The sequence below is a fragment of the Hippopotamus amphibius genome, chromosome 5 (assembly GCF_030028045.1).
Source record: "Hippopotamus amphibius kiboko isolate mHipAmp2 chromosome 5, mHipAmp2.hap2, whole genome shotgun sequence".
In the NCBI taxonomy this organism is placed as follows: domain Eukaryota; kingdom Metazoa; phylum Chordata; class Mammalia; order Artiodactyla; family Hippopotamidae; genus Hippopotamus; species Hippopotamus amphibius.
This window is the reverse complement of record NC_080190.1, coordinates 62,657,681-62,683,223: the sequence shown is the minus strand read 5'-3', so window position 1 is coordinate 62,683,223 and position 25,543 is coordinate 62,657,681. Positions and strand designations below refer to the sequence as shown.

The 25,543-nt window shown below is 37.2% G+C and overlaps 1 protein-coding gene across 2 annotated transcripts in view; it reads left to right on the top strand.

Annotated features, from left to right (window-relative positions):
• Positions 1–25,543, top strand: part of VCL (vinculin) — a 104,026-nt gene that overhangs the window by 29,993 nt on the left and 48,490 nt on the right. For both annotated transcript variants that reach the window (XM_057734096.1, XM_057734097.1), the window contains exon 2: positions 4,169–4,239. In XM_057734096.1, coding sequence (XP_057590079.1) covers positions 4,169–4,239 — 71 coding nt within the window. The remainder of the gene's footprint in view (positions 1–4,168; positions 4,240–25,543) is intronic.

The window sequence follows — 25,543 nt, the reverse complement described above, 5'->3', positions numbered from 1 at the left end:
GATTTAGTGCCCATCAGTTAAATACTTACAATAATTTAAAAATAAGTAGCCCTTGAGTATGTATGTTTGTTTTCAGTATGTTTTTATTGTCTATTTCTCTTTCCTCACCTACCCCTACCTTTACAAAAGAGACATAAAATAGTAAATTAGAATTCATTCTTTAGTAATTACCTCTACTGGGGTCAGAATAATTGCTATTTGAAAAACTGTTGCAGTGATTTTGCCTGGTGTACTCGTGATTGTTTTATCTTTTCATATTAAATCTTTGCCATACATCAGCCTTCTAGCGTTGCTGCCTTTGAAGACATTGTACTTAATTGACCTATGTGTCATTTTTAATTTTTCTTTCCCTCAGTCCACTCCCCAACCCCTACTTCACCCATTCCAAGAGCAAATCCCGTTAGCTCTTCCTCCAAAAAAACTAATTCTCCATTTCTACTTTCATGTCTTGTTTTAAATCACTACCATCATTCCCCTGGATGACTACAGTAGCCTTCTAACTGGTCACTCTGCTTCCCCTTGCCTGCTAAGATCACTTCTCCTTATAACAGGCAAAATGACTTTTTTTTTTAAACTTTGCTAAATTCATTTATTAGCTCTAATAGTTTTTTTTTTTAATTTATTTTATCGGCTGTGTTGGGTCTTTTTTTTTTTGCTGTATGCGGGCTTTCTGTAGTTGCGGTGAGTGGGGGCTACTCTTTGTTGTGGTGCGCGGGCTCCTCATTGTCGTGGCTTCTCTTGTTGCGGAGCACGGGCTCTAAGTGCATGGGCTTCAGTAGTTGCAGCACATGGGCTCAGTAGTTGTGGCGCACAGGCTTAGTTGCTCTGCGGCATGTGGGATCTTCCTGGAGCAGGGATCGAACCTGTGTCCCCTGCATTGGCAGGTGAATTCTTAACCACTGTGCCACCTAGGAAGCCCAATGACCTTTTTTTTAAAAAAAAAAAAATCACGTCACGTCAGTCTCTTGTTTAGCACTCCTGCCTCCTGTTGTACTTAGAAAAGATTCCAAACATCTTAACCTGGTCTAAAAGGCTGTTTGTTATCTGACCCTTGCCTTCTTACCCAACCTCATCACCACACCTACCTATCTCACTGAGCTTCAACCATTCTGGCCTCCTTAAGTTTCCTTGAGTATACCCACTTTCCTGCCTTTGGGCTTTTTTCTTGCTTTTCCCTCTGGATTGTTGTTTCCCAGATCTTACGTGAGTTGTTCCTTTTCAGCTTCAAATTTATTTATCTATTTATTTAGTTGTGTGTGCCCCCCCACGCCCTCTCTCTGTCTACTCCCACTAGAACATGACTTCCATGAGGGAAGGAAACTTATTTTTATTCCTGCTTTGTCTAAAGTACCTAGAACAGTGACTGGCACATGTGGTTGCATTCAATAAATGTTTAATAACATTAAATAACTGAATACTTTCTAAAGGAGGTAGAAGAGGAACTCTCCCCATCCCCTGGCTTGCTTACTCTCTCTTTCTCTCTGCCTCTGGCTCTCTCTAGCTCTCTCCATATATGTACACTTGGTGGGTAAAATAAAAAGAATTGTCATTGCTCTAAGTGTGACTATCCTTCTAGGCCCTTTATGCTTAGTATGAACTAGTGACTTTGTTGCTGAACTTCATCTTTTCCTTCATGAAGTCATGGCCCACAGCTTTTTGAATGGCTGATTTTTGTTGGAAATTATGGTGAACAATACATCTGGAAATATTCTGTCATGTTTTGATCTGAGAAACTCTAGAGAACCAGCTGCTGATTTGAAAGGCTTTTATTATGATACAGACAGTCTATTGTCTACAAAAGCACTGGCTATTACACAGTGGTATATGTGTCTTGCTTTTTCCTGAGCTATTAACTTGAGAGAAAAAACTTGTATTCATTAACTCATGCCTGACTGGTATTCCCTGAGAATAGTTTATTGTGTTATTTGCTTTAGTGGCTTTACTGTGCATTTAGGGATTTTTTTAAACTTGTTTTTCTTCCTTAAACTCAATAAAATTAAATGGTTAAATAATAGGATTGAGATACTTTCTATTCTGGTTTTAAAAATTTCACAGATTTCTTCATTAAAGTGTGGTTTGTATTTATGATTTAACATTCCTAAATAGCTTTATATTGATAAAAGGGTGAATTTCCTCACTATTCCTCATATTAAAGTTTACTTCTTCTAGAGTGCTTTGTAATATATGATATAGTTAAAGAAAAATTGACATCCAAGCCCTACATAAGAATGATTTTAAAGAAAGTGAGTACGTGTACCATTTGTGGTATAATAAATACATGTGCACATACGTACAGTCTGGTTAGTTGGCAATATTTTGATATATTTTTAAAATTTTTGGCCATTACTTTTGGGGAAGATTTATATAAAACCACAAATAATTACTAACATTATTAGATAGGAAATAACTACACCTATGTAACCCAGAGTAACATTTTAATACTACTTTAAAAAATATTTATTTATTTGGTTGTGCTAGGTCTTAGTTGTGGCTCACGGGCTCCTTAGTTGCAGTTCACAGGCTCCTTAGTTGTGGATCGCCAGTTCCTTAGTTGTGGCATGTGAACTCTTAGTTGTGGCATGCATGTGGGATCCAGTTCCTTAGCTGTGGCATGTGAACTCTTAGTTGTGGCATGCATGTGGGATCTAGTGCCCTGAACAGGGATCGAACCCAGGCCCCCTGTGTTGGGAGCTTGGAATCTTAACAACTGTGCCACCAGGGAAGTCCCTAATATTACTTTTTAAATTACAAAAATTATATATTCACATTTCAGAAAATTAGAAAACAGGAAATACAGATATAAATTCACTCAAAATTTTGCAAGCATCTATAAACACATTTGGTTTTATATTCTTTCAGTATTTTGCCTTATACATAATGACTTTTGGTTTGTTGTAATCATGGTGTATTTATTACTTTTTATTCCTCCTTTTAAATGAAGTATAATGTCATAAACATTTTCCCATAGTGCTGAGTCTTTATAACCATTGTTTTGATGGCCCCATAGTACTAAGTCTAAATATATATTTTAATTTACTTAACTGTTTCTCATTGTTGGATAAGTTATTTTTTAAATGTTTGTGATTTTTTAACTAACATGATAGTGAATATTTTTGTAAATATTGTTGTTACCACACTTGGTATTATTGTTTATATTCTCCTAAGTGGAATTCCTAGATATGACATTTTTGTCTCTTAACACATACTAGCAAATGATTTTCAAAAGAGAATATACCAGTTTAGGGACTTTCTTGGTGGAGCAGTGGTTAAGAATCTGCCTGCCAATGCAGGGGACATGGGTTCAATCTCTGGTCAGAGAAGATCCTGCATGCTGTGGAGCAACTATGCCCAAGTGCCACAACTACTGAGCCCACGTGCCACAGCTACTGAAGCCCACATGCCTAGAGCCCGTGCTCTGCAACAAGAGAAGCCACCACAATGGGAAGCCTGTGCACCACAGCGAAGAGTAGCCCCTGCTGCTGCAACTAGAGAAAGCGCGCACAGCAACAAAGACCTAACACAGCTAAAAATAAAGACTAACAAACAAACCAAAAAAAAAAAAACCCCGAAAGAGAATATACCAGTTTACATTGCCACCAGGAAAGTGGAAAACTATGTATTCCATTGCAGCATTTAGCATTATATATTATTTCTTTTTAAGTTGTTCTATGATTAGGGAAAACATGTTGATTACTGGTTGTGTAGTTTTACACGCTTGGTTTCTGGTTTCAGTGTTACGATTGCTTCACATGTTTTCTCAGTTACAGTAATGTTAATTTTTTTCGGAATAGAAATTTTATTCTTCCTAACTGGATTCATGTACTTCATGTACTCTTTCAGAGATGTCGCAGTTTGTCATTAAACATAAATACATATACACATATATATTCTCAATGATGAATTTTTTTTTCCTCACTGTGTTCAATGATGCCTTCAAATTAATTACTCTGGAAAATGGGTAATTCATTATGTTTGCACTCCATGTTGTTATCCAAGTGTATTATGGAAGCATATGTAGGAACAATCTTGATAATTTTGAAAAATCCAGAAATTTTCCAGAAACTTCAATGACAGATTATGTGTAATGTATGTGTTTCAAATATGTTTAAGTAATAGTTTTAAAAGTCTGAGAATTTAAATTTGAATTGAGAATCTTGTTTCCCTTTAGGTTGGGAAAGAGACGGTTCAAACCACTGAGGATCAGATTTTGAAGAGAGATATGCCACCAGCATTTATTAAGTAAGTACTTAAAACATTCTTCTATTACTAAGCAGAATAATCCTCTTGCTAGGAAAGGAAAAATACTGACTATAGAAACAATTTTTTTTTTTTTTAATGTAAAGCTCTGTTTAGAGTTGAAATTTCAGTTTTTCATTTTCAACAGTCAGATTTCCTACTGTTGATTTTATTTGTTGGTTTAGGCATTTTTGACATAATTTTTAATCGAACTATGACTTCTGAATTTTGTTTTCCGGATGGAAAGGATTCAGAAACATTCTGACTTTTGCATGCATGAGTCTGGATTGTGTACTAAATACCTTTGCTTGGGATAACAGTAGATACAAACTTAAAAAAATATATTGTAACATATTTCAGTAGCATTTTAAATATAAATTATATTTGCATATCACTTAGTATTCCTACAAATAATTTCTAGACATCTTGGCCTATCCTATGTAAAGTAAGCAGGGATACCAACTTTTGATTAGGTAAAACTTCTCAGATTATTGATTATATTGTCTTTGATTAATGACTTTGTTCTTTATGGCAGTCAAGTCCTAAGTAAAAGTAAAGCCTGATGCATAAGATGCACACATAAAAAGTAGAATCTCTATAAGTCAATAAGAATGAGACGAGTCTATTCAGTTTTTAAAAACAAGGGCAAAGGATTTGGATATGCCATTCAAAAGAGAGGAAATCCAAATGGCCAATAAACCTATGAGAAGGTGCTTTATCTTGGTAGTCATCAGAGAAGTAGAAATTGTTCTATTATAAGCTCCTAAATTAAGAGATCTGATAATATCAGTTGTTGGTGTGGATGTGGAGCACATGGGACACCCATACACTGCTGCTGAGAATGTAAACTGGTGCAGCCACATTGGGAAACAGTTTGGCATTACTGAAGCAGAAGATAGGTAATTTCACTGCCTCCCAGTATGTTCCCTAAAGAAACTTACGCCCATGTACACTAGGATCCATATACAAAAATACTGATAGCAGCATTGTTCATGATGATACCACTGGTCTATCTACAGTAGAGTGAATAAAAACAATCATGGTACAGTCATCAATTGTAACATTCATCAGTAATAAAAAGGAATGAGAATATTTCATTTTGAAATGGTTAATTTTACGAATAAAAAAAGAATGAATGAATCTCAAAAATGAGGGAAATGAATGATAGAGATATAGATATGTAGATAGGTTCCATTTATTTAAAGTCCAAAAACATGTAGAGATAAACTGTGTTGTTTAGGGGTGCCTATTTATAAGGCAGAAAGATAAAGATGAGTAAGGAAGTAATGAGCATAGAAGTCTGGGTGGTGATATCTCTGAGAGGAAGGAAGAGAGAGAGGTATGAAGGGGCTTCTAAGGTGGTAATAATGTTCTGTTTCTTGATTTAATTGTTGAGTCACATGAGTGGTTGTTTCATAATTACTCATTATATTATACATATGTTTTGTGCAATATTCTGTATGTATGTTATATATCACAAATTAAAATAAAGCAAAAAGGGTTCCTTTATTTTTATCCTCCTTATGTTCTATTATTTTCATTGTACAGTTGCAAAATTTCACCCATATTGGTATCTTCTTATTTCTAACTTACTTGAGTGGGTGCTTCTACAGAACTGTGTCTCTGTTAATTCTGCAGAATGTTCATGTGTCAGGAAGTAAGGTACCAGAAGCATCTGTTTTTTGCAGAGTCTGTTTTGTGGGAGTATCTTTTTAAACTTGTCTTCCTTGGACTTGGTGGCCTCCCGGATTTCTTCCAGCTCTAATCGGTACAAGCCTACTTTCTTTATGTGCCATTTCATCAGCATGGTAATATTAAGAGTTCTATGCTGTCAGTAAAACATAAAATTAAACTTGCATTTACTGTACATTAAAAACATAGCTCTAGCTTGTACCCATTTGCCCCTCACCCCCTGGAAGGTACAGAGCACAGTGAGATAGTGTACAGGGAGATTCAATATTGGGGAAGTTGGACTTGATGACCCTATAAAAAGTTTCTTTTAACTCTTCACATTCAAGTCTGTGAATATCATTTGGTTAGTAAATAAATTTCTTCAGGAAACTCATTTCTGCTTATTCCCAAAGGTATACCTTTGAAATATGCTACGTGCTCTCTCATAGGCTTCCTTGGGGACTTAGAAAAATTAAGGTGTACCCTAGTTGTGATGACATTATTGAAAAAGTAGTTAACTTTAAAACAAAACTTAATTGATCAGCCTTGGTGGTATCTAGGACACTTGCCCCTTACTCTGGTAATGGGAAATTTAAAGAAAAGAATTAAGCATTTATCCTGTCTTTCCAGAGGTTCTTCAAAAAATTAAAAATAGAACTATCATATGATCCAGCAATTCCACTTCTTGGTATTTATTCTAAGGAAACAAAATCACTTATTTTGAAACAACATTTGTACCCCATGTTCATTGCAGCATTTACTATAGTCAAGATATGGAAACAATCTAAGTGTCCATCAATGGGTGAATTGATAAAGAAGATGTGATATATTTAATATACTATTCAGCCATAGAAAAGAAGGAAATTCTGCTGTATGTATCAACATGGATGGACCCTGAGGGCATTATGCTAAGTGAAATAAGTCAGAGAAAGACAAATACTGTATGATTTATATGTGGAATATTTTAAAAAATGAATTCATAGGTGCAGAGAACAGATGGGTGGTTGACAGAGGTGGGGAGGTGGGGGTTGTGCAAAGTGGGCGAAGAGGGTCAAAAAGTACAAACTTCCAGTTATAAAATAAATAAGTCATGGGGATATAATGTACAGCATGGTGAATATAGTTAATAATACTCTATTGTATATTTGAAAGTTGCTGAGAGTAGATCTTAAGAGTTCTTAGCACAAGAAAAAAAATTGTAACTATCCTTCCTCTCTTGTGCATAGTTCATTTCTCAGTAACCTAATAGCCCTAGTTGATGAGGGAAGTTCTAACCAATAAATGTGGAATAAATGACAGAATTAGTAAGTCATCATTGTGCAACATTTAATGGAACTATTGATTTAGGTAAGGATCATCAATGGATGAAACCATTCAGAGGCTTTAACGTTTATCATACCATGGGGGGAAAGCCCTGGTTTCCTTGAGGAGTCAGGGAAGAACATTGTGTTATGACCAACCGAAATATTTACTGAGCAGTGTTTAAAAAGTACATGACTTAATATGCCATACTATGAAATGTTACCTGAAAATAACCTGGAGTACAAAAACAATATGGCTGTGGTTATCAAACAAATTTGGGGGACAAATAACTATTCTGTAGTTTAAAACATGAGGGCTCTTTTACACTTTTCTTTAGAATGCAAAATGAAGCAAAAAATAACTTTAGTAGATGCCTTGACTGGATGGGGAGGGGACAGAGAAGGAAACAGATGGAAGCAATTAATGACATCCTTGGAACTGTTGAGTAGGACATTCTTTTGGGCTGTTTGGTTGATGTTTGGAAGTTTCCAGGGCATGATAGACTGATGCTTCCTCTGTCTCCACTTTCACAAGGATTTCTAAATAGTGTCTGCTTTGGCAACACTAAAAAATAAAAGTTTAAAAAACTTATTCTTAGCTCAATATTTACTCCTAGAATGTTAGAATGTCAGGGCTAGAGAAAACAGAAGACTGTTGATCTATAGATGGATTTATTCCTAGGCAATCTGATGTAGATTTAGAGAGTCTTCAGGGAAGTATATGTTATTTTCAGAATTTTTGACATTTTCAGGATTTTGGAGGGGTGGGTCTTGAAATCAAATTATAGTTTTATTTGTGTGACTGGCAATTAAAGGCATGTTGGAATGTTGGAGAATGGTTTAATATCAGTTAAAGATTATACATTTGGGTTATAACTGTAGATGAGGGACTTTCAATGCTTGGGCAATTCCTTATCATAAAAATGTGGGCCATTTTAATATAGAACAAGATTTGCATTGTCACAGGAAGGCTTCCCCTAGGGTGGAGCAAAAGTTATCTGATCCCTGACTGCACTGGCAGATAGAGTTTACAGTTTACTAATTTTACCCAAGATTGCAGTAAGAGCCACACTGTTGCACAAGAGGTGTAGGGTTGCACGGTGATTGCCATAGAAACTGCTGTGATCTTCATAGACTTCAGGAGTGCCATGGTCATGCTGTGCTGTTAAAATATTGGCTAGACTCACCGGATAAGAAGTCATTTGTTCCTTTAGAGACTGTCAGCAGGAGAGTCGGCTATTGTACTCCACGTTTGCATTTTGTGTCATTGTCATCAGTCATTATCAGGTAGCAGCAGCAGCAGTAGTATTTATGTGCAATTGACTGATTAATGGGCTAGACACATTAATTGGTTAATTGAATATTGATTGCTTTCTGTGTGTCTAGCATGCTAAGTGCTACATAGAATAGCAGTTTTTATCATTCCTATTATGAATGATCACTTGTAAGAGGTATTACAAGTTAGTTATTAATAGTAATAAAGTGCCAAAGTTTGCAAATGCTTTATTTAAAAAAAAAAGGAAATTGAGCATATTCAAGATCACATATATAATAACATTCCTCTCATTCCCACTCTCTAGGTTTTGGTTTTTTCCTTTTAAGTTTTATATTGAAGTATTCATTGGCTTTTTATCATGCTTTCTTTAGTGGGGAAGAAATCAGTGGAACTATCACTGTTGTGGCTGGAAATTGTGCATAATCCCAGGTACACCCCAGGGGGTAGGTCATATATTGAGAGTTTTATTCTTCTGTGTATCATGGAAGAACTAAGGTGAACTGCTGCTGCAGAGAGATTTTTAAGAAAATATTTTAAGAAATTTCAAATTGAAGAGCTGGAAAACAGACTTTATAATAAGAATTCAGAGAAGGAGTGCTATCGTAGGTAGGAATAGTAGAAAGAGGCTTCATGTAGGAAGTGGGACTTGGGAGGATAGGTGTAGGGAAAGAGGAAAGTACTGGAAGTAAGGACAGGTATAGGAAGAAAGGAAAGTACTCCAGGTGGAACGAGCAGTGTGAGTCAGTCATGGGGTCTGTGAAGAGAGAACAGTCACGGTGGGAGTGGTAGGAACTTAGTTTAGGTAGTTGGGTCAGGTGATGAAGCCCTTGAAAGCCAGGCAGAGGAATTTGGAATTGGGTGGTAGGGAAGCTTTGCACTTCTTGAGCAGTAAGTAGAATGACAAGATGAAGGCGGTTTTTCAGGAAGATTCATAGCCAATACAGGATGAATAATAGGTCCTAGTGAAAGAGAGTAAGCTGTATGTCAAACTGATCAGGTTCATTTTCTGTCATCAGGGATTTGCTTCAAGCTGATTTCTTATAGGTAAAAAATGTTTATGGTGAACTATTTTATTAGCCTCAGAAAAACTGCTATTGCATTATACAGTGGAATTTCATTTTTATTTCTGCAGTGGAGCAGAAATGGATAAGGAAGACAGTTCTTGGCCCTTATCCAGGGGTGTTCAGTATCTGAATGTATCAAAAGGTGTCACTTGTGAGGTGGTCTTGTGGTATGAACTCCTTAAAAAGGGTATAATGCGCTTTGTCTTTTGGCAGGCAAATGACAGTTTCACTTAGAACTGTGAAGTGTCGCCACTCTGTCTCAGCGCTGCTCTGAACAGTCTGCTTGAAGTAATCAGAACTTGGATTGATTCACCAGTTTGGACTATTTTTGAAACATATTGTAATGTCTAAGCCTATCGAATAAAAGAATGTTCATAAAATACTTTGTGAAAGGATATATGTAGTGTTGGCAATCTACATGACTGCCATTAATCATATTTCCTAGGAAATTGCCTTGTTTTAACCCTTAAAGTTTATTATTTAAGCACAATTATGGTCTTATTTGTACAATTTTACCTTGATATTCATGTACAAAGAAGAAATTTGAAAAGGATTTAAACGTGCTTACAATTAATTTAGGTCCCTTTTGACGTAAAGTAGTAGTGTCATATTTTTAGGTCACAAGCCCTCATATTTAGCTTTTTTTCTTTGCTTTTGATCTTGAACATTCAGAATAATTTGTGATGAAATTTGAATTTTCAAACACTTTTTGGTGGAAGTGCCCAGAATATCTTTTTAAAGTATTAATTCTTTGAGCATACCATTCAATGCACTTTACTTCTCTTGGGCTAATGTGTGATTCTAATTTTTTTTTTTAAACTTTGAGTTTGTAGTGATCCTTTCCATTGCTACTTTAAGAGAAGATTTTTGTTACTTAACATGGATTACCAAGTAAATATGAGATAATCATTCATATCTGCCAGCTGACTTGTTGCACTTTTGGCCTAGAGCAAGCACTCAAACTTTAAATAGTTCACCTCTGAACTTGCCACATTAAACATAGTTGAGTACTACTATTTTTCACAGACTTTCTCAAAGAAAAATGATGTAAGTTTTGAGTCTTCTCAGTAATGAACTCTGGGTATTTTATTAACTTGTGGAAGAGTTCTAAACAACCTGGCAGGGGTTTAACCTTTATTTTACTTTGCATACCCTTCATGATTAAGAAGTGAGCAAATAATACTTTAAACATGTAATATTTTGGTTTCCATTGTCACAGAGTAATCACAGTTGCATGATTGAAGGGAACTTAAGGGGCCAAGGGAACTCACATTTATTGAGTATGTATTATTGGGCAAGATACTTACTTATATATTTTTATTTTCTCATGTAATTCTGAGAAAACGAACTTCAAGGTATTAATACATTCATTTTACGGATTAAGAAAACTGAGGTTTGACAGACTTTTAACTCACACGAGTTTGCTCGGCATGTAAGTGGCAGAACATGTTTCCTATTGATGGTCTTGTGGCTTCCAAGTCCATGTTCTTTCCATAATCTTACTTCCAAGAAGTCATGTAGTCCACCCCCTCTTTCCAGGCAGTACTAACTTTATACCACTCTTAGAGAATAACGATTTACAGTTTTCCTAAGTATTTCCAAAGAAGGAATTTTACGGATGTAATTTGTGATATACTGCAGTCTTACAACTCCTTAAGCTATAAAGAAGTTAAAGTCATAATATTTTAGAGTTAAAGAGAATTGTAGAGATTATTTAATCCAACTGCTTTATTTCATAGATGAACTGAGGCCATTGGCTGCCCCAACCCTCCATGCAAATACAAACAGAGACCCTAAAAGTAATTAGACACTTGTATTCCCTTAATGATTAACTTGACTATATTCCTATATAGGTCCAATCTCAAATTAAGAAGTTCTCAAGGTTTAAGTTCTCAAGGTTTTTTTTCCCTGTCTATTTAAAATCTTTATTGTTCTTTCCTTAATAGAAGCAAAGGAACCTTATAAAAATTGCTTTATTTCTTGAGTATCTTTTATGAGCTGGGTACTTTAAGTTGTGTTATTTAATCCACCTCATCTTGCCGATGAGGAAACTGAGAGTCAGAGAAGCTCACAGTAACTTGTTGAAAGTTACCTAGTAAATAAATGGCAGAGGTAAAATTCAAACCCTTAACTATCTGACTCCCAGGCTTGTACTCAATCCACTATGCTAAGACTCTTTCTCACCCTTCCTTATAAGAATCTCTTCTCATAATGTAATAGTTATTGTGAGGTTTAAATGAGTGAGATAATATATGTGAAAGTACCTGAAAAAAAGATAATTTGGTGATTATTAGCTTCTTTCTTGAGCCCCTCAATCTTTTTTCTCAATCATTTTCTCCAAATTAACTCAGTTACTTTTTAAGCTTTTTCATAGAAAAATTTCCTATAATTGTCTCCTGTAGTAAGACCTTAAAAAAAAAAAAAATCGATTGCTTGTTTTTATTTAATACTTTTTCTGTATCTGTTGAGATAATCATGAAGTTTTTATCCTTCACTCTATAAGATAGTCTCTGGTCTACTCCATAAATATCAACTTTTCTGGTGGTGAACTGTCTATGCATCTCTTTTTTTTTTTTGGCCACTTAGCGCTACTTGTGGAATCTTAGTTCCCTGACTAGGGATTGAACCCAGGCCCCGGCAGTCAAAGCTCAGAGTTCTAACCACTGGACCCACTGGACCGCCAGGGAATTCCCCCATCTTTGCATTTCTATGTGGTTGTGATTTAGAAAAGAAAATATAGTGCTAAGTTAAACTTTATTATTTTAAAAGGATTTTGCTTCCTTTGTTCATGAGGGGTCTTGATCTATACTTTTCTTTTTATTCTGTTTTTTATCCTGCTTTGTTATCAAGGTTATTTTAGTTTCATAAAATAAGATTTCTAGTCTTTGAAACATTTTATACAAGAAAAGGATTGTTCTTGAAAATTTGGCAAAACTTGCATCTAAAACTTTCTCTGGGTCTGGTATTCTTTAAAGGAAGAAGTTTGATTACTCTTTCAGATTCTTTTTATTATCAGTTCAGGTTTTAAATTAATTTTGAGTCAACTTTGATAATCTGACACTTTTCTAAGAAGTTATCCATTTCATATATACTTTTTTTGTTCAGTATTATTTATTTTTGCCTTTTTTCTTATCACTCTTAGGGGGAATTTATGTTTTATTAGTTTCTTTCCCCCAAAGATCTATTTCATTAGATTCTGTTCTTATGTTCATTATTTAAGTTTGTTATTTGAATATCTTATTTTCAATGTTTCTATCTTTATGTTCAGTATTTCTTTTTTTAAATAAATGTATTTTGGGCTCAATTTTCTCTAAGTCTGACTACAAGTTTGGAAACAGCTATACAGGAACTTTAATAGTTGTTCATCCCTAAATATTTTGTAATTTTGGTGTGAATTCTTCTTATCCATGTGCACTATTTAGTAGTACATGTAAAGATTCTTTTTACTACAGGCATACTGCAGAGAGATTGTGGGTTCAGTTCCAGACTACCATGATATTCGCAATAAAGCAAGTCACATGAATTTTTTGGTTTCCCAGTGCATATAAAAGTTGTTTTCCCTACACTGTAGTCTGTTAAGTGTGCAATAGCATTATGTCTAAAAAACAATATACATAGCTTAATTTAAAAATATTTTATTGCTAAAAAAATGCCAAAACAATTACAGTAATAATGTCAAAGATCACTGATCACAGATCACCATAACAAATATAATAATAATGAAAATTTTGAAATATTGTGAGAATTACCAAAATGTGACACAGAGATATGAAGTGAGCAAATGATGGGAAAATAGTGCCTATAGTCTTGCTTGACATGGGATTGGCACAAACCTTCTAATTTGTAAAAAACACAGTATCTGCTAAGTGCAGTGAAGTGCAATAAAATGAGGTATGCCTGTATATTTTTTTAAAATTAATTAATTAATTAATTAATTTATGGCTGTGTTAGGTTTTCATTGCTACTCGCAGGTTTTCTCTAGTTGCAGCGACTGGGGGCTTTTCATTGCGGTAGCTTCTCTTGTTGCAGAGCACGGGCTCTAGGCGTGCAGGCTTCAGTAGTTGTGGCACATGGGATCAGTAGTTGTGGTGCACAGGCTTAGCTGCTCCGTGGCATATGGAATCTTCCCGGGCCAAGGCTCGAACCTGTGTCCCCTGCATTGGCAGGCTAATTCTTAACCACTGTGCCACCAGGGAAGTCCCCATGCCTGTATCTTTTAATTGTTATATTTCTAGTTTAATTGCTTTGTGCTCAGAAGTCATGGTTGGTATATTATCATTTCTTTGAAATTCTTCTGTGACATAAGTGGTCAGTGTTGGTAAGTGTACTTTGTGTGCTTTAAAAGAAAGTGTATTCTCTTTGGCTTGGGTATAGGGCTTTCTTTTTATCAATTAGGTCAACATGTAAGTACTATCGAGCAGACTTTTGATAGTCTTACTATAAATCATAAACTGTTTATGATTGAGGTGTGTTGAAATCTATAATAATTGTAGATTTGTCAATTTTCCTCATAATTGTCAATTTTAACTTTATATATTTCAAAGCAATATTATTTATTAAGTGGTTACAAGCTTATGATTTTCTTGGGTCCTAAATTCTGTCAATCATTTCATTATTATCCATTTTTTAGAATAACTGTTGATCGATGTTAAGCCTATCGTTGACTTTTTTTTTTTTTTTTTTTTTTATTATTATTTTATTTTATTTTTTTTGGGGGGGTACATCAGGTTCAATCAACTGTTTTTATACACATATCCCCATATTCCCTCCCTTCCTTGACGCCTCCCCCTCGATTCCCCCCCACCCTCCCTGCCCCAGTCCTCTGAGGCATCTTCCATCCTCAAGTTGGACTCCCTTTGTTATACAACAACTTCCCACTGACTATTTTACAGTTGGTAGTATATATATGTCTGTACTACTCTCCCGCTTCTTCTCAGTTTCCCCTTCACCCCCCACCCCCTCCCATACCTCGAGTTCTCCAGTCCATTCCCTGTATCTGCTTCCCTGTTCTTGTCACTGAGTTCATCAGTACCATTTTTAGATTCCGTATATGTGAGTTAGCATACAATATTTGTCTTTCTCTCTATCGTTGACTTTTATCTCCAGATTTTTTGTATTTATTTTTTTCAAACCACATTCTAGCTTTTGTCAGATTTCTTCATAAGTAAAAATATTCTCTTATTGTGTGTCTATTCCACTTCATTTTGTGTTTAGGTGTTTACAGCTCTAGCTAATTCATTACATTCTGCTGTAGAACAGTGACTGTCAACTTTTTTCAGCATAAGGACCTTCAGATAGTAATGGTGAGATTCTTTTTTTTTTTTTTACTGGCAAATTCTAACAAAATTTATTTATTTATTATTATTATTATTTTTTTTTTTTATTGGAATATAATTGCTTTACACTCTTGTACCAGTTTATGAGGTACACCAAGGTCAATCATCTGTATTTATACACATATCCACGTATTCCATCCCTCCCTCGACTCCCCCCCGCCCTCCCTGTCCCAGTCCTCTAAGGCATTATCCATCATCAAGTTGAACTCCCTTTGTTATACAGCAACTTCCCACTGGCTATCTGTTTTAGTTGGTAGTATATATATGTCTATGCTATTCTCTCACTTCGTCTCAGCTTCCCCTTCACCCCCTGCCCCCCCAAACCTCGAGTTCTCCAGTCCACTCTCTGCATCTGCGTCCTTATTCTTGTCTTGTCACTGAGTTCATCAGTACCATTTTTAGATTCCGTATATATGAGTTAGCACACTATATTTGTCTTTCTCTTTCTGACTTACTTCACTCTGTATGACAGACTCTAAGTCTATCCACCTCATTACATATAGCTCCATCTCATTCCTTTTTATGGCTGAGTAATATTCCATTGTATATATATGCCACATCTTCTTTATCCATTCATTTGTTGATGGGCATTTAGGTTGCTTACATGTCCTGGCTATTGTAAATAGTGCTGCAATGAACATTATGGTACAAGTTTCTTTTGGGATTATGATTTTCTCTGGTATATGCCCAGTAGTGGGATTACTGGATCATATGGTAGTTCTATTTGTAGTTTTTTTTTTTTTTTTTTTTAATTTATTTTTTTTTTTATTTATTTTTTTTTGGGGGGTACACCAGGTTCAATCAACTGTTTTTATACACATATCCCCGTATTCCCTCCCTTCCTTGACTCCCCCCCCCTCGAGTCCCCCCCACCCTCCCCACCCCAGTTCTCTAAGGCATCTTCCATTCTCGAGTTGGGCTCCCTTTGTTATACAACAACTTCCCACTGACTATTTTACAGTTGGTAGTATATATGTGTCTGTGCCACTCTCTCGCTTCGTCTCAGTTTCCCCTTCACCCCCCGCCCCCTCCCATACCTCGAGTTCTCCAGTCCATTCTCTGTATCTGCATCCTTATTCTTGTCACTGAGTTCATCAGTACCATTTTTAGATTCTGTATATGTGAGTTAGCATACAATATTTGTCCTTCTCTTTCTGACTTACTTCACTCTGTATGACAGATTGTAGTTCTATCCACCTCATTACATATAGCTCCATCTCATCCCTTTTTCTAGCTGAGTAATATTCCATTGTATATATATGCCACATCTTCTGTATCCATTCATTTGTTGATGGGCATTTAGGTTGCTTCCATGTCCTGGCTGTTGTGAATAGTGCTGCAATAAACATTATGGTACAAGTTTCTTTTGGGATTATGGTTTTCTTTGGGTATATGCCCAGTAGTGGGATTACTGGATCATATGGTAGTTCTATGTGTAGTTTTTTAAGGAACCTCCAAATTGTTTTCCATAGTGGCTGTACCAACTTACATTCCCACCAATAGTGCAGGAGAGTTCCCTTTTCTCCACACCCTCTCCAACATTTGTTGTTTCCAGATTTTGTGCTGATGGCCATTCTGACCTGTGTGAGGTGATACCTCATTGTGGCTTTGACTTGTATTTCTCGGATGATGAGTGATGTTGAGCATCTTTTCATGTGTTTGTTGGCCATCTGTATGTCTTCTTTGGAGAAATGTCTATTTAGGTCTTCTGCCCATTTGTGGATTGGGTTATTTGCTTTTTTGGTATTAAGCTTCATGAGCTGCTTGTATATTTTGGAGGTTAATCCTTTGTCCGTTGTTTCATAGGCAATTATTTTTTCCCATTCTGAGGGTTGCCTTTTAGTCTTGTTTGTGGTTTCTTTCGCTGTGCAAAAGCTTTTAAGTTTCATGAGGTCCCATTTGTTTATTCTTGATTTTATTTCCATGATTCTAGGAGGTGGGTCCAAAAGGATCTTGCTTTGATGGATGTCATAGAGTGTTCTGCCTATGTTTTCCTCTAGGAGTTTTATAGTGTCTGGCCTTACATGTAGGTCTTTAATCCATTTGGAGTTTATTTTTGTGAAAGGTGTTAGGATGTGTTCTAATTTCATTCTTTTACATGTTGCTGTCCAATTTTCCCAGCACCACTTATTGAAGAGGCTGTCTTTTTTCCATTGTATATTCTTGCCTCCTTTGTCAAAGATAAGGTGCCCATATGTGTTTGGGCTTACCTCTGAGTTCTCTGTTCTATTCCATTGATCTTCCTTTCTATTTTTGTGCCAGTACCATACTGTCTTGATCACTATGGCCTTGTAGTATAGTTTGACGTCAGGAAGCCTGATTCTACCAACTCCATTTTTCCTTCTCAAGATTGCTTTGGCTATTTGGGGTCTTTTGCGTTTCCATACAAATCGTAAGATTTCTTGCTCTAGTTCTGTGAAAAATGCCATTGGTAATTTGATCGGGATTGCATTGAATCTGTAAATTGCTTTGGGTAGTACAGTCATTTTCACGATGTTGATTCTTCCAATCCAGGAACATGGTACGTCTCTCCATCTGTTTGTGTCGTCTTTGATTTCTTTCATCAATGTCTTAAAGTTTTCTGCATACAGATCTTTTGCCTCCTTGGGCAGGTTTATTCCTAGGTATTTTATTCTTTTGGTTGCAGTGGTGAATGGGAGAGTTTCCTTAATTTCTCTTTCTGCTTTTCCGTTGTTAGTGTATAGGAATGCAAGAGATTTCTGTGCATTAATTTTGTATCCTGCTACTTTACTAAACTCATCAATGAGTGCTAGCAGTTTTCTGGTAGAGTCTTTAGGGTTTTCTATATATAATATCATGTCATCTGCAAAGAGTGACAATTTTACTTCTTCTTTTCCAATTTGTATTCCTTTTATTTCTTTTTCTTCTCTGATTGCTGTGGCTAAAACTTCCAAAACTATGTTGAATAATAGTGGTGAGAGTGGACACCCTTGTCTTGTTCCTGTTCTTAGAGGGAATTCTTCCAGTTTTTCCCCATTGAGAACGATGTTGGCTTTTGGTTTGTCATATATGGCTTTTATTATGTTGAGGTAATTTCCTTCTATGCCCATTTTCTGGAGAGCTTTTATCATAAATGGATGTTGAACTTTGTCAAAAGCTTTTTCTGCATCTATTGAGATGATCATATGGTTTTTATCCTTCAATTTGTTGATATGATGTATCACGTTGATTGATTTGCGTATATTGAAGAATCCTTGCATCCCAGGGATAAACCCCACTTGATCATGGTGTATGATTTTTTTAATGTGCTGTTGGAGTCTGTTAGCTAGTATTTTGTTGAGGACCTCTGCATCTATATTCATCAGTGCTATTGGTCTGTAGTTTTCTTTTTTTGTGACATCTTTGCCTGGTTTTGGTATCAGGGTGATGGTAGCCTCGTAGAATGAGTTTGGGAGTGCTCCGCCTTCTGCAATATTTTGGAAGAGTTTGAGAAGGATAGGTGTTAACTCTTCTCGAAATGTTTGATAGAATTCACCCGTGAACCCATCTGGTCCTGGGCTTTTGTGTGTTGGGAGATTTTTAATCACTGCCTCAATTTCCGTACTTGTGATTGGTCTGTTCATGGTTTCTGTTTCTTCCTGGTTCAGTCTTGGAAGATTGTATTTTTCTAAGAATGTATCCATTTCTTCCAGGTTATCCAATTTATTGGCATATAGTTGCTTGTAGTAGTCTCTCATGATCTTTTGTATTTCTGAGGTGTCCGTTGTTACTTCTTTTTCATTTCTAATTCTGTTGATTTGCATCTTCTCCGTTTTTTTCTTGATGAGTCTGGCTAATGGTTTATCAACTTTGTCTGTCTTCTCAAAGAACCAGCTTTTAGTTTTGTTAATTTTTGCTATTGCTTCCTTCCTTTCTTTTTCATTTATTTCTGCTCTGATCTTTATGATTTCCTTCCTCTTGCTCACTTTGGGGTTTCTTTGTTCTTTTTCTAATTGTTTTAGGTGTAAGCTTAGGTTGCTTATTCGATATTTTTCTTGTTTCTTATGGTAGGACTGTATTGCTATAAACTTCCCTCTTAGAACTGCTTTTGCTGCATCCCATAGGTTTTGGGTTGTTGTTTTCATTGTCATTTGTTTCTAGATATTTTTTGATTTCCTCTGATTTCTTTAATGATTTCTTGGTTGTGTAATAGTGTATTGTTTAGCTTCCATGTGTTTGTATTTTTTGCAGTTTTTTCCTGTAATTGATATCTAATCTCATGGTGTTGTGGTCTGAGAAGATGCTTGATATGATTTCAGTTTTCTTGAATTTGCCGAGGATTGATTTGTGACCCAAGATGTGATCTATCCTGGAAAATGTTCCATGTGCACTTGAGAAGAAAGTGTAGTCTGTTGTTTTTGGATGGAATGTCCTATAAATATCAATTAAGTCGAGACGGTCTAATGTGTCATTTAAAGCTTGTGTGTCTTTATTTTCTGTTTGGATGATCTGTCCATTGATGTAAGTGGGGTGTTCAAGTCTCCTACTGTTATTGTGTTCCTGTCGATGTCCCCTTTTATGGCTGTTAGCATTTGCCTTATGTATTGAGGTGCTCCTATGTTGGGTGCATAGATATTTACCATTGTGATATCTTTTTCTTGGATGGATCTCTTGATCATTATGTAGTGCCCTTCCTTGTCTCTTGTAATAGTCTTTACTTTAAAGTCTAATTTGTCTGATATGAGTATTGCTCCTCCAGCTTTCTTTTGCCTTCCATTTGCATGGAATATCTTTTTCCATCCCTTTACTTTCAGTCTATATGTATCCCTTGGTCTGCAGTGGGTTTCTTGTAGGCAGCATATAGAAGGGTCTTGTTTTTGTATCCATTCAGCCAATCTGTGTCTTTTGGTTGGAGCTTTTAATCCATTTACATTTAAGGTGATTATTGCCATGTGTGTTCCTATTACCATTTTCTTAATTGTTTTGGGTTTGTATTTGTAGGTGTTTTCCTTTTCTTGTGTTTCCTACTTAGAGAAGTTCCTTTAGCACTTGTTGTAAGGCTGGTTTGGTGGTGCTGCATTCTCTTAACTTTTGCTTGTCTGGAAAGCTTTTGATTTCTCCCTCAAATCTGAATGAGATTCTTGCTGGGTAGAGTATTCTTGGCTGTAGATTTTTCTCTTTCAGGACTTTCAGTATATCCTGCCATTCCCTTCTGGCCTGCAGAGTTTCTGTAGAAAGGTCTGCTGTTATCCTTATGGATTTTCCCTTATATGTTATTTGTTGCTTTTCTCTTGCTGCTTTTAATATTTTTCTTTGTGTTTAATTGTCGTTAGTTTGATTAATATGTGCCTTTGTGTATTTCTCCTTGGGTGTATTCTGTATGGGACTCTCTGTGCTTCTTGGACTTGATTAATTATTTCCTTTCCCATGTTGGGGAAGTTTTCCACTATAACCTCTTCAAATATTTTCTCAGATCCTTTCTTTTTTTCTTCTTCTTCTGGGATGCCTATGATCCGAATGTTGGTGCACTTAATGTTGTCACCAATGTCTCTGAGACTGTCTTCTATTCTTTTTATTCTTTTTTCTTTTTCCTGCTCTGTGGCAGTTGTTTCCCCCATTCTCTCTTCCAACTCACTTATTCGTTCTCCTGCCTCAGTCATTCTGCTGGTTATACTATCTAGAGTATTTTTAATTTCAGTTATTTTGTTATCCATTGCTGTTTGTTTGTTCCTTAGTTCTTCTGAGTTCTTATGAACTGTTTCTTGTACTTTCTCTATTTTGTTATCGAGATTTTGTATCATTTTTACTATCATTACTCTGAATTCTTTTTCAGGCATTTTTCCTATTTCCTCTTCATTTATTTGTTCTTGTAGGTTTTTTTCCTGCTCCTTTGCCTGCAAGGTGTTTCTTTGTTTCCTCATGGTTGTCCAGACTTCTGGGGTTGCTTGTCCAGCGATAGAGGTGTTTATAGAAGACTGTCCAAGCCCCAGACTAATGGCCGAGTGTTGGGTCAAACAAATACTAAGTCTAGGAAACACATACATGTATAAGAAACACAATTACTGAATCCATTAGGACTTAAGGCACTAGAAAGACCTGACAGAAGAACCCCGGTATGCTATCAGATATTCAAAGAGAAACCCAACAGAAATTGAAAACCAAAACAGAACAAAACAGAAACTAAAGCAAAATCAAACAAACAAATAACACCTTACACATACAAACACAGATCCAGGGAGATATTGAAAGCTAGGATCAAATATAAAAAAGAGCTAGAGTACCACCAGACAGAATGGAGATTCTCAGAATGAAATTAGACAATTGTACTAAGGCCTAAGATAAAGACAAAAACCTAATATTAAATACCAAGGCGGTGTGTTTTCTGGAGAATAGAGCAAGGAGTCTGAGCAGATCGATAGTGTTGCTTATAAGTATGTTAAGATAAAATAAACTAAAAATGGATGGAAGACAGGGGAACAGAAGAGCATAGTGTGACTGGAAATATGCACATAAAAAGAAAGGAATAGAAATGTATAAAAGATAGAGATGAAAAGAAGGTAAGAGAGATATGTGGTCCGTACTACAAAAAACTTAGCTAGAAATAGAAGTATATAAAAAGGCTAAAAATAAAAATAGAATAAAAAATAGAATAAAGAAATATGTTATAAAACTTGTAGATCCCTTAGGACTAAGATCGTAATTAATAAAGAAAAAAAGAAAAAGAAAAACCAAAAGTAGGACTGATTCCAGAATGGACCAGTTCAATAGAATTGATACTAATATTTCTGTTTCCTTAGAGTCTCAGCTGTACGTGTCCTTCTACTCACCTTAGGTTTTTTGTATTATTCTGTGACCAGCAGAGCTTCCTTTATTGTTTGTCTGTAAGTGTTGGTGTGTGGGGAGGGGGAGGGTGCAATAGTGGCTCCTTACCCTGGGAGTGAGTGAGCAGTGGCACCCTGCCTGGGTCATGGTGGCTTGGGAGGCTCAGGTGGTGCCTGTTGCAGAGGGACACCAATGGCTCAGGCCAAGAGAGTGACTCCAACTGCAGCTCCTCCCCCCAGCTACGCCTCTGCCGGGGTGCCTTGTCTAGGTCACAGCGGCTCAGTAGGCCGTGGCGGTGCTCGCTGCACAGGGACGCCAGTGGCTCAGGTGTAAACAGAATGTCTCAGAGTTGGGCCTCTCTCCGGGCTTCTTTGTTTTCGGCAGCCTCCCTGCTGCCAGCGTTCCAAGGGGCTTAAAGCTAGCCCTGCCCGAGTGCCTGAGGGTCCCTGTTATCCCTGAGTGCTTAGGTGGCCCACAGGGGTTCCTCCACTGCCTGCTGCAGGCGCTGAAAGAGAGAGAGAGGCTATGCCCGCGGCTCCTCCCCCCGCCCGTGAGCCAGCAGCATCCAGCTGCCATCATGGCCGGGCAGCTCTCAGGGGCAGGCACTCCTCGCTGAAGACCTCTTCCCTCCTGTCCTCTCAGTCTGTCTCTTTACTGGCAACAATTTTTCTCACCCTGAACCAGCTCTCTGGTTCCCACGCTCCCGCTCCCGGACCCTCTGCTCAGCTGTAAATTGATGTCTCAGTCCGGGAATGCTGAGCTGTGGTGCGGACCCTCCATGTGTTTCTCATTCCCTCCCATCTGCCACAGCTCAGCCGCTTCACCCTCTTTGAGCCTTCGTAGATGCCTCCCTGTGGTTATGTTGGATCCTTGCCGTCCTTTCTGGTGTCCGAGGTCATCTGCTGGTGTTCAGTTGGTTCTCTGTGGGAATTATTGCATCTTTTGGTGCATTCCCAATGCATCTGTGGAGAGGGATGCATTCCACATCCCTCTACTTCGCCGCCATCTTTTCTCCCCAAGAGTCTTTATTATTAGTTCATTAGGAATGTATAGGAATAAAAGTTGCAATGAGTTTATAATGGTTTACAATACAGAGTTTTATTTTACTCATCACGACAGCATCAGCATACATTTGAAAACTACTAGTGTCTTTAAGACACACTTGCTTATGTGTTTATCTGTTTCTGCCATAACCGTAGCATGAGATGGAGGAAGAACCAGAGGAGCTGACAGACCTGTAGCTAGCAGAGCCTTTGATTGAACCTTGCAGGCTCAGAATCTCTTCTCTTCACATATGCTAGATTTGAACAGGGGGTGAAAGAAGGTGGGGAGAAAGACTGGGACTAGTCATTTAGGCTTTAAAGCATTCAAAGGTTGTGACTCATACTTTGCCTTTCAAATAAGCTGCCACCAAGACTTGAAGAGGATGTAGCTTGGGCAGTAATGACTCTTCTAAACTTCTCATCCCACCAAGCTGCTTCTCCTTTAGTTATCTCTAGGGTATGGCAGAATCCTGTTTTGTTTGAAGGGGAAGTCGAAACTGTCTGCATACCCTCCTAATCTCATCTGAAATAAAAGAATTTAGTGAGACTTTGATGTTTATGTGTGTTTTAGCTTTGTTATCTCAATGTACATGTCCTAGCAAAAAAGAGTTTGGTGTTGCTGTTAAAGGGTTTTGAATGTTTTCAGTATGACTCATTGTGGTTTTTAATTTTAGTTTGGGGTATATACATGCAGTGTCCGGTACTGTCACTGAGTTATGTCAGGGAAAGGAATAACTTGTGGATGAGGCCTGTAGGATCTGTAAATCTAGGAGCATAGGGTTGGAACAGCGTGTTTTAGTGTTACCACGCAGTGTACACATGGGTTAGTTGGTGCTGGGCACTTGCTACTTGAACTAAATTAAAGTTTGTCATTGTACTCAGTGTTCCTGACTCCCTCCTAAAAACTGTAACTGCTTGTAGCCTTCACTCAGCTTTCTGGATGACTAATGGTTAAGGCTCCTTGACCTTTCTCAAAATGGCAATGCCAGGAGCAAAGCATATTGACTGGTAGTGGCATGCCACGGAATGAATCTACCTTTTGCTATTTTAAAGTAAAATTTATGCCAAATGGCTAGTATATAAAAGAATACTTTATTTTCACACATCTCCCTGAGTCTTTTGAAATTTTTACATATATTATTATTATTTTTTAAAATCATATGTGTATGCACAAAAAGATACGAGGATGGAATGAGTTGATTACAGAGGCTGTAATTCCTATTTGAGGGATACTAGAAAGACTGCACTAGTTGTTATTACCTGGAATTTCATTAGAGCTTATTCTTCAGGTTAACAGTTTAAATGCTTGAATACCTAGTGAAGGGGGAGAATCTGTGAGTCATCAGCAGTCATATTTACTGATCTGAGGTTAGGTTCTAAATATAGGAAAGTTGAGTGTTTGAGGGCCTGCCTGTTACCCCCAACCCCTGGCCTCTCACCCAGGCGTTATATTTATGAAGGGCCTGGACTTAATATTTTTTTCAAATGATGTATGTAGTCATAGAAGAAAAGAGGGAGTCTTAAAGGATGTTTATCATCCAATTAAAATTATTCAATGTAAAGACTTAAATATACCACAATGTTTATGACCCTGTTTTGGCAGTTCTTCATTTTTAAATATGATGGGCTTTTCAAATTTGGAAGTGATCTGGGCCTTTCTTGATCTCTGAGAGACCCTGCCCAGGTAGAAGGGGAAGGAAAGCCTCAACATGGGCTAAGAAGACAGCAGGGGGACTGCCCTGGTGGCACAGTGGTTAACAATCCACCTGCCAAGGCAGGGGACACAGGTTTGACCCCTGGTCTGGAAATATCCCACATGCTGCAGGACAATTAAGCCCGTGCGCCACAACTACTGAGCCTGTGCTCTAGAGCCCACGAGCCACAACTACTGAAGTCCGCGCATCTGGAGCCCATGCTGCGTAACAAGAGAAGCCACCGCAATGAGAAGCCTGCACACTGCAACAAAGAGTAGCCCCCACTCACCACAACTAGAGAAAGCCCGTGTGCAGCAACGAAGACCCAAAGCAGCCAAAAATAAAGAAATAAATAATGTTTAAAAAAAAAAAAAAGACAGCAGAAAGAGCCCAGCCAGTTGATTTTGGCTGCCAGATAATTATGCCAGGGCCAGCCTGGTTTGAAATGGATGTGCTGGTTGCCGTGGCCACAGTGGCAGAAAGCCTCATCCACCAGCTGATTGTGTTCTTTCTTCCTCCCACCTGTTTCCTTCCCATCTACCAAGTGTTGTCTGTGCTTTGCGTGATTGGATATGCTTGTGGCCTGACCAGCTCTCTCTTGAAAGGACAGGTCCCGAGATGTAAATACCTGCTTCCTTGGATGTACTCCAGGGTAATCCAACTTCCATGAAATCAGATTTTCAGGTGTTCCGCTGCATAGCACTGCAGTCTTTAGCAAACAGAATGCATTTTTTGTGACAGAGTTTATAACCTAAATGGCTGTACTGTCTAAGGTCAGGTTTTATTAAAACAGTGAATTTGATATGGGAGAGTTTCCATCACCCCCTTCCAACATGTTTTTTGGGTGTGGGATAAAAGTTTAACTTGTTGAATGTTTTAGAGAGCTCTTTGATTTAAAGTTATGGAACAGTATGTGTCTAAATAGGCCCATCAGACTCTCTCCTTTAAGGAGGCATACCTTGTTTTATTGCATTTAACTTTATTGTGCTTTGCAGATACCGCATTTTTCACAAATTGAAGTTTTGTGGGAACCCTGCATTGTCAGATGATGGAGCATTTTTTTTAGCAATAAAGTGTTTTAAAATTAAGATACATACTTTTTTTAGGCATAATGCTATTACATACTTAATAGACTACAGTAGAGTGTAAACATAACTTTT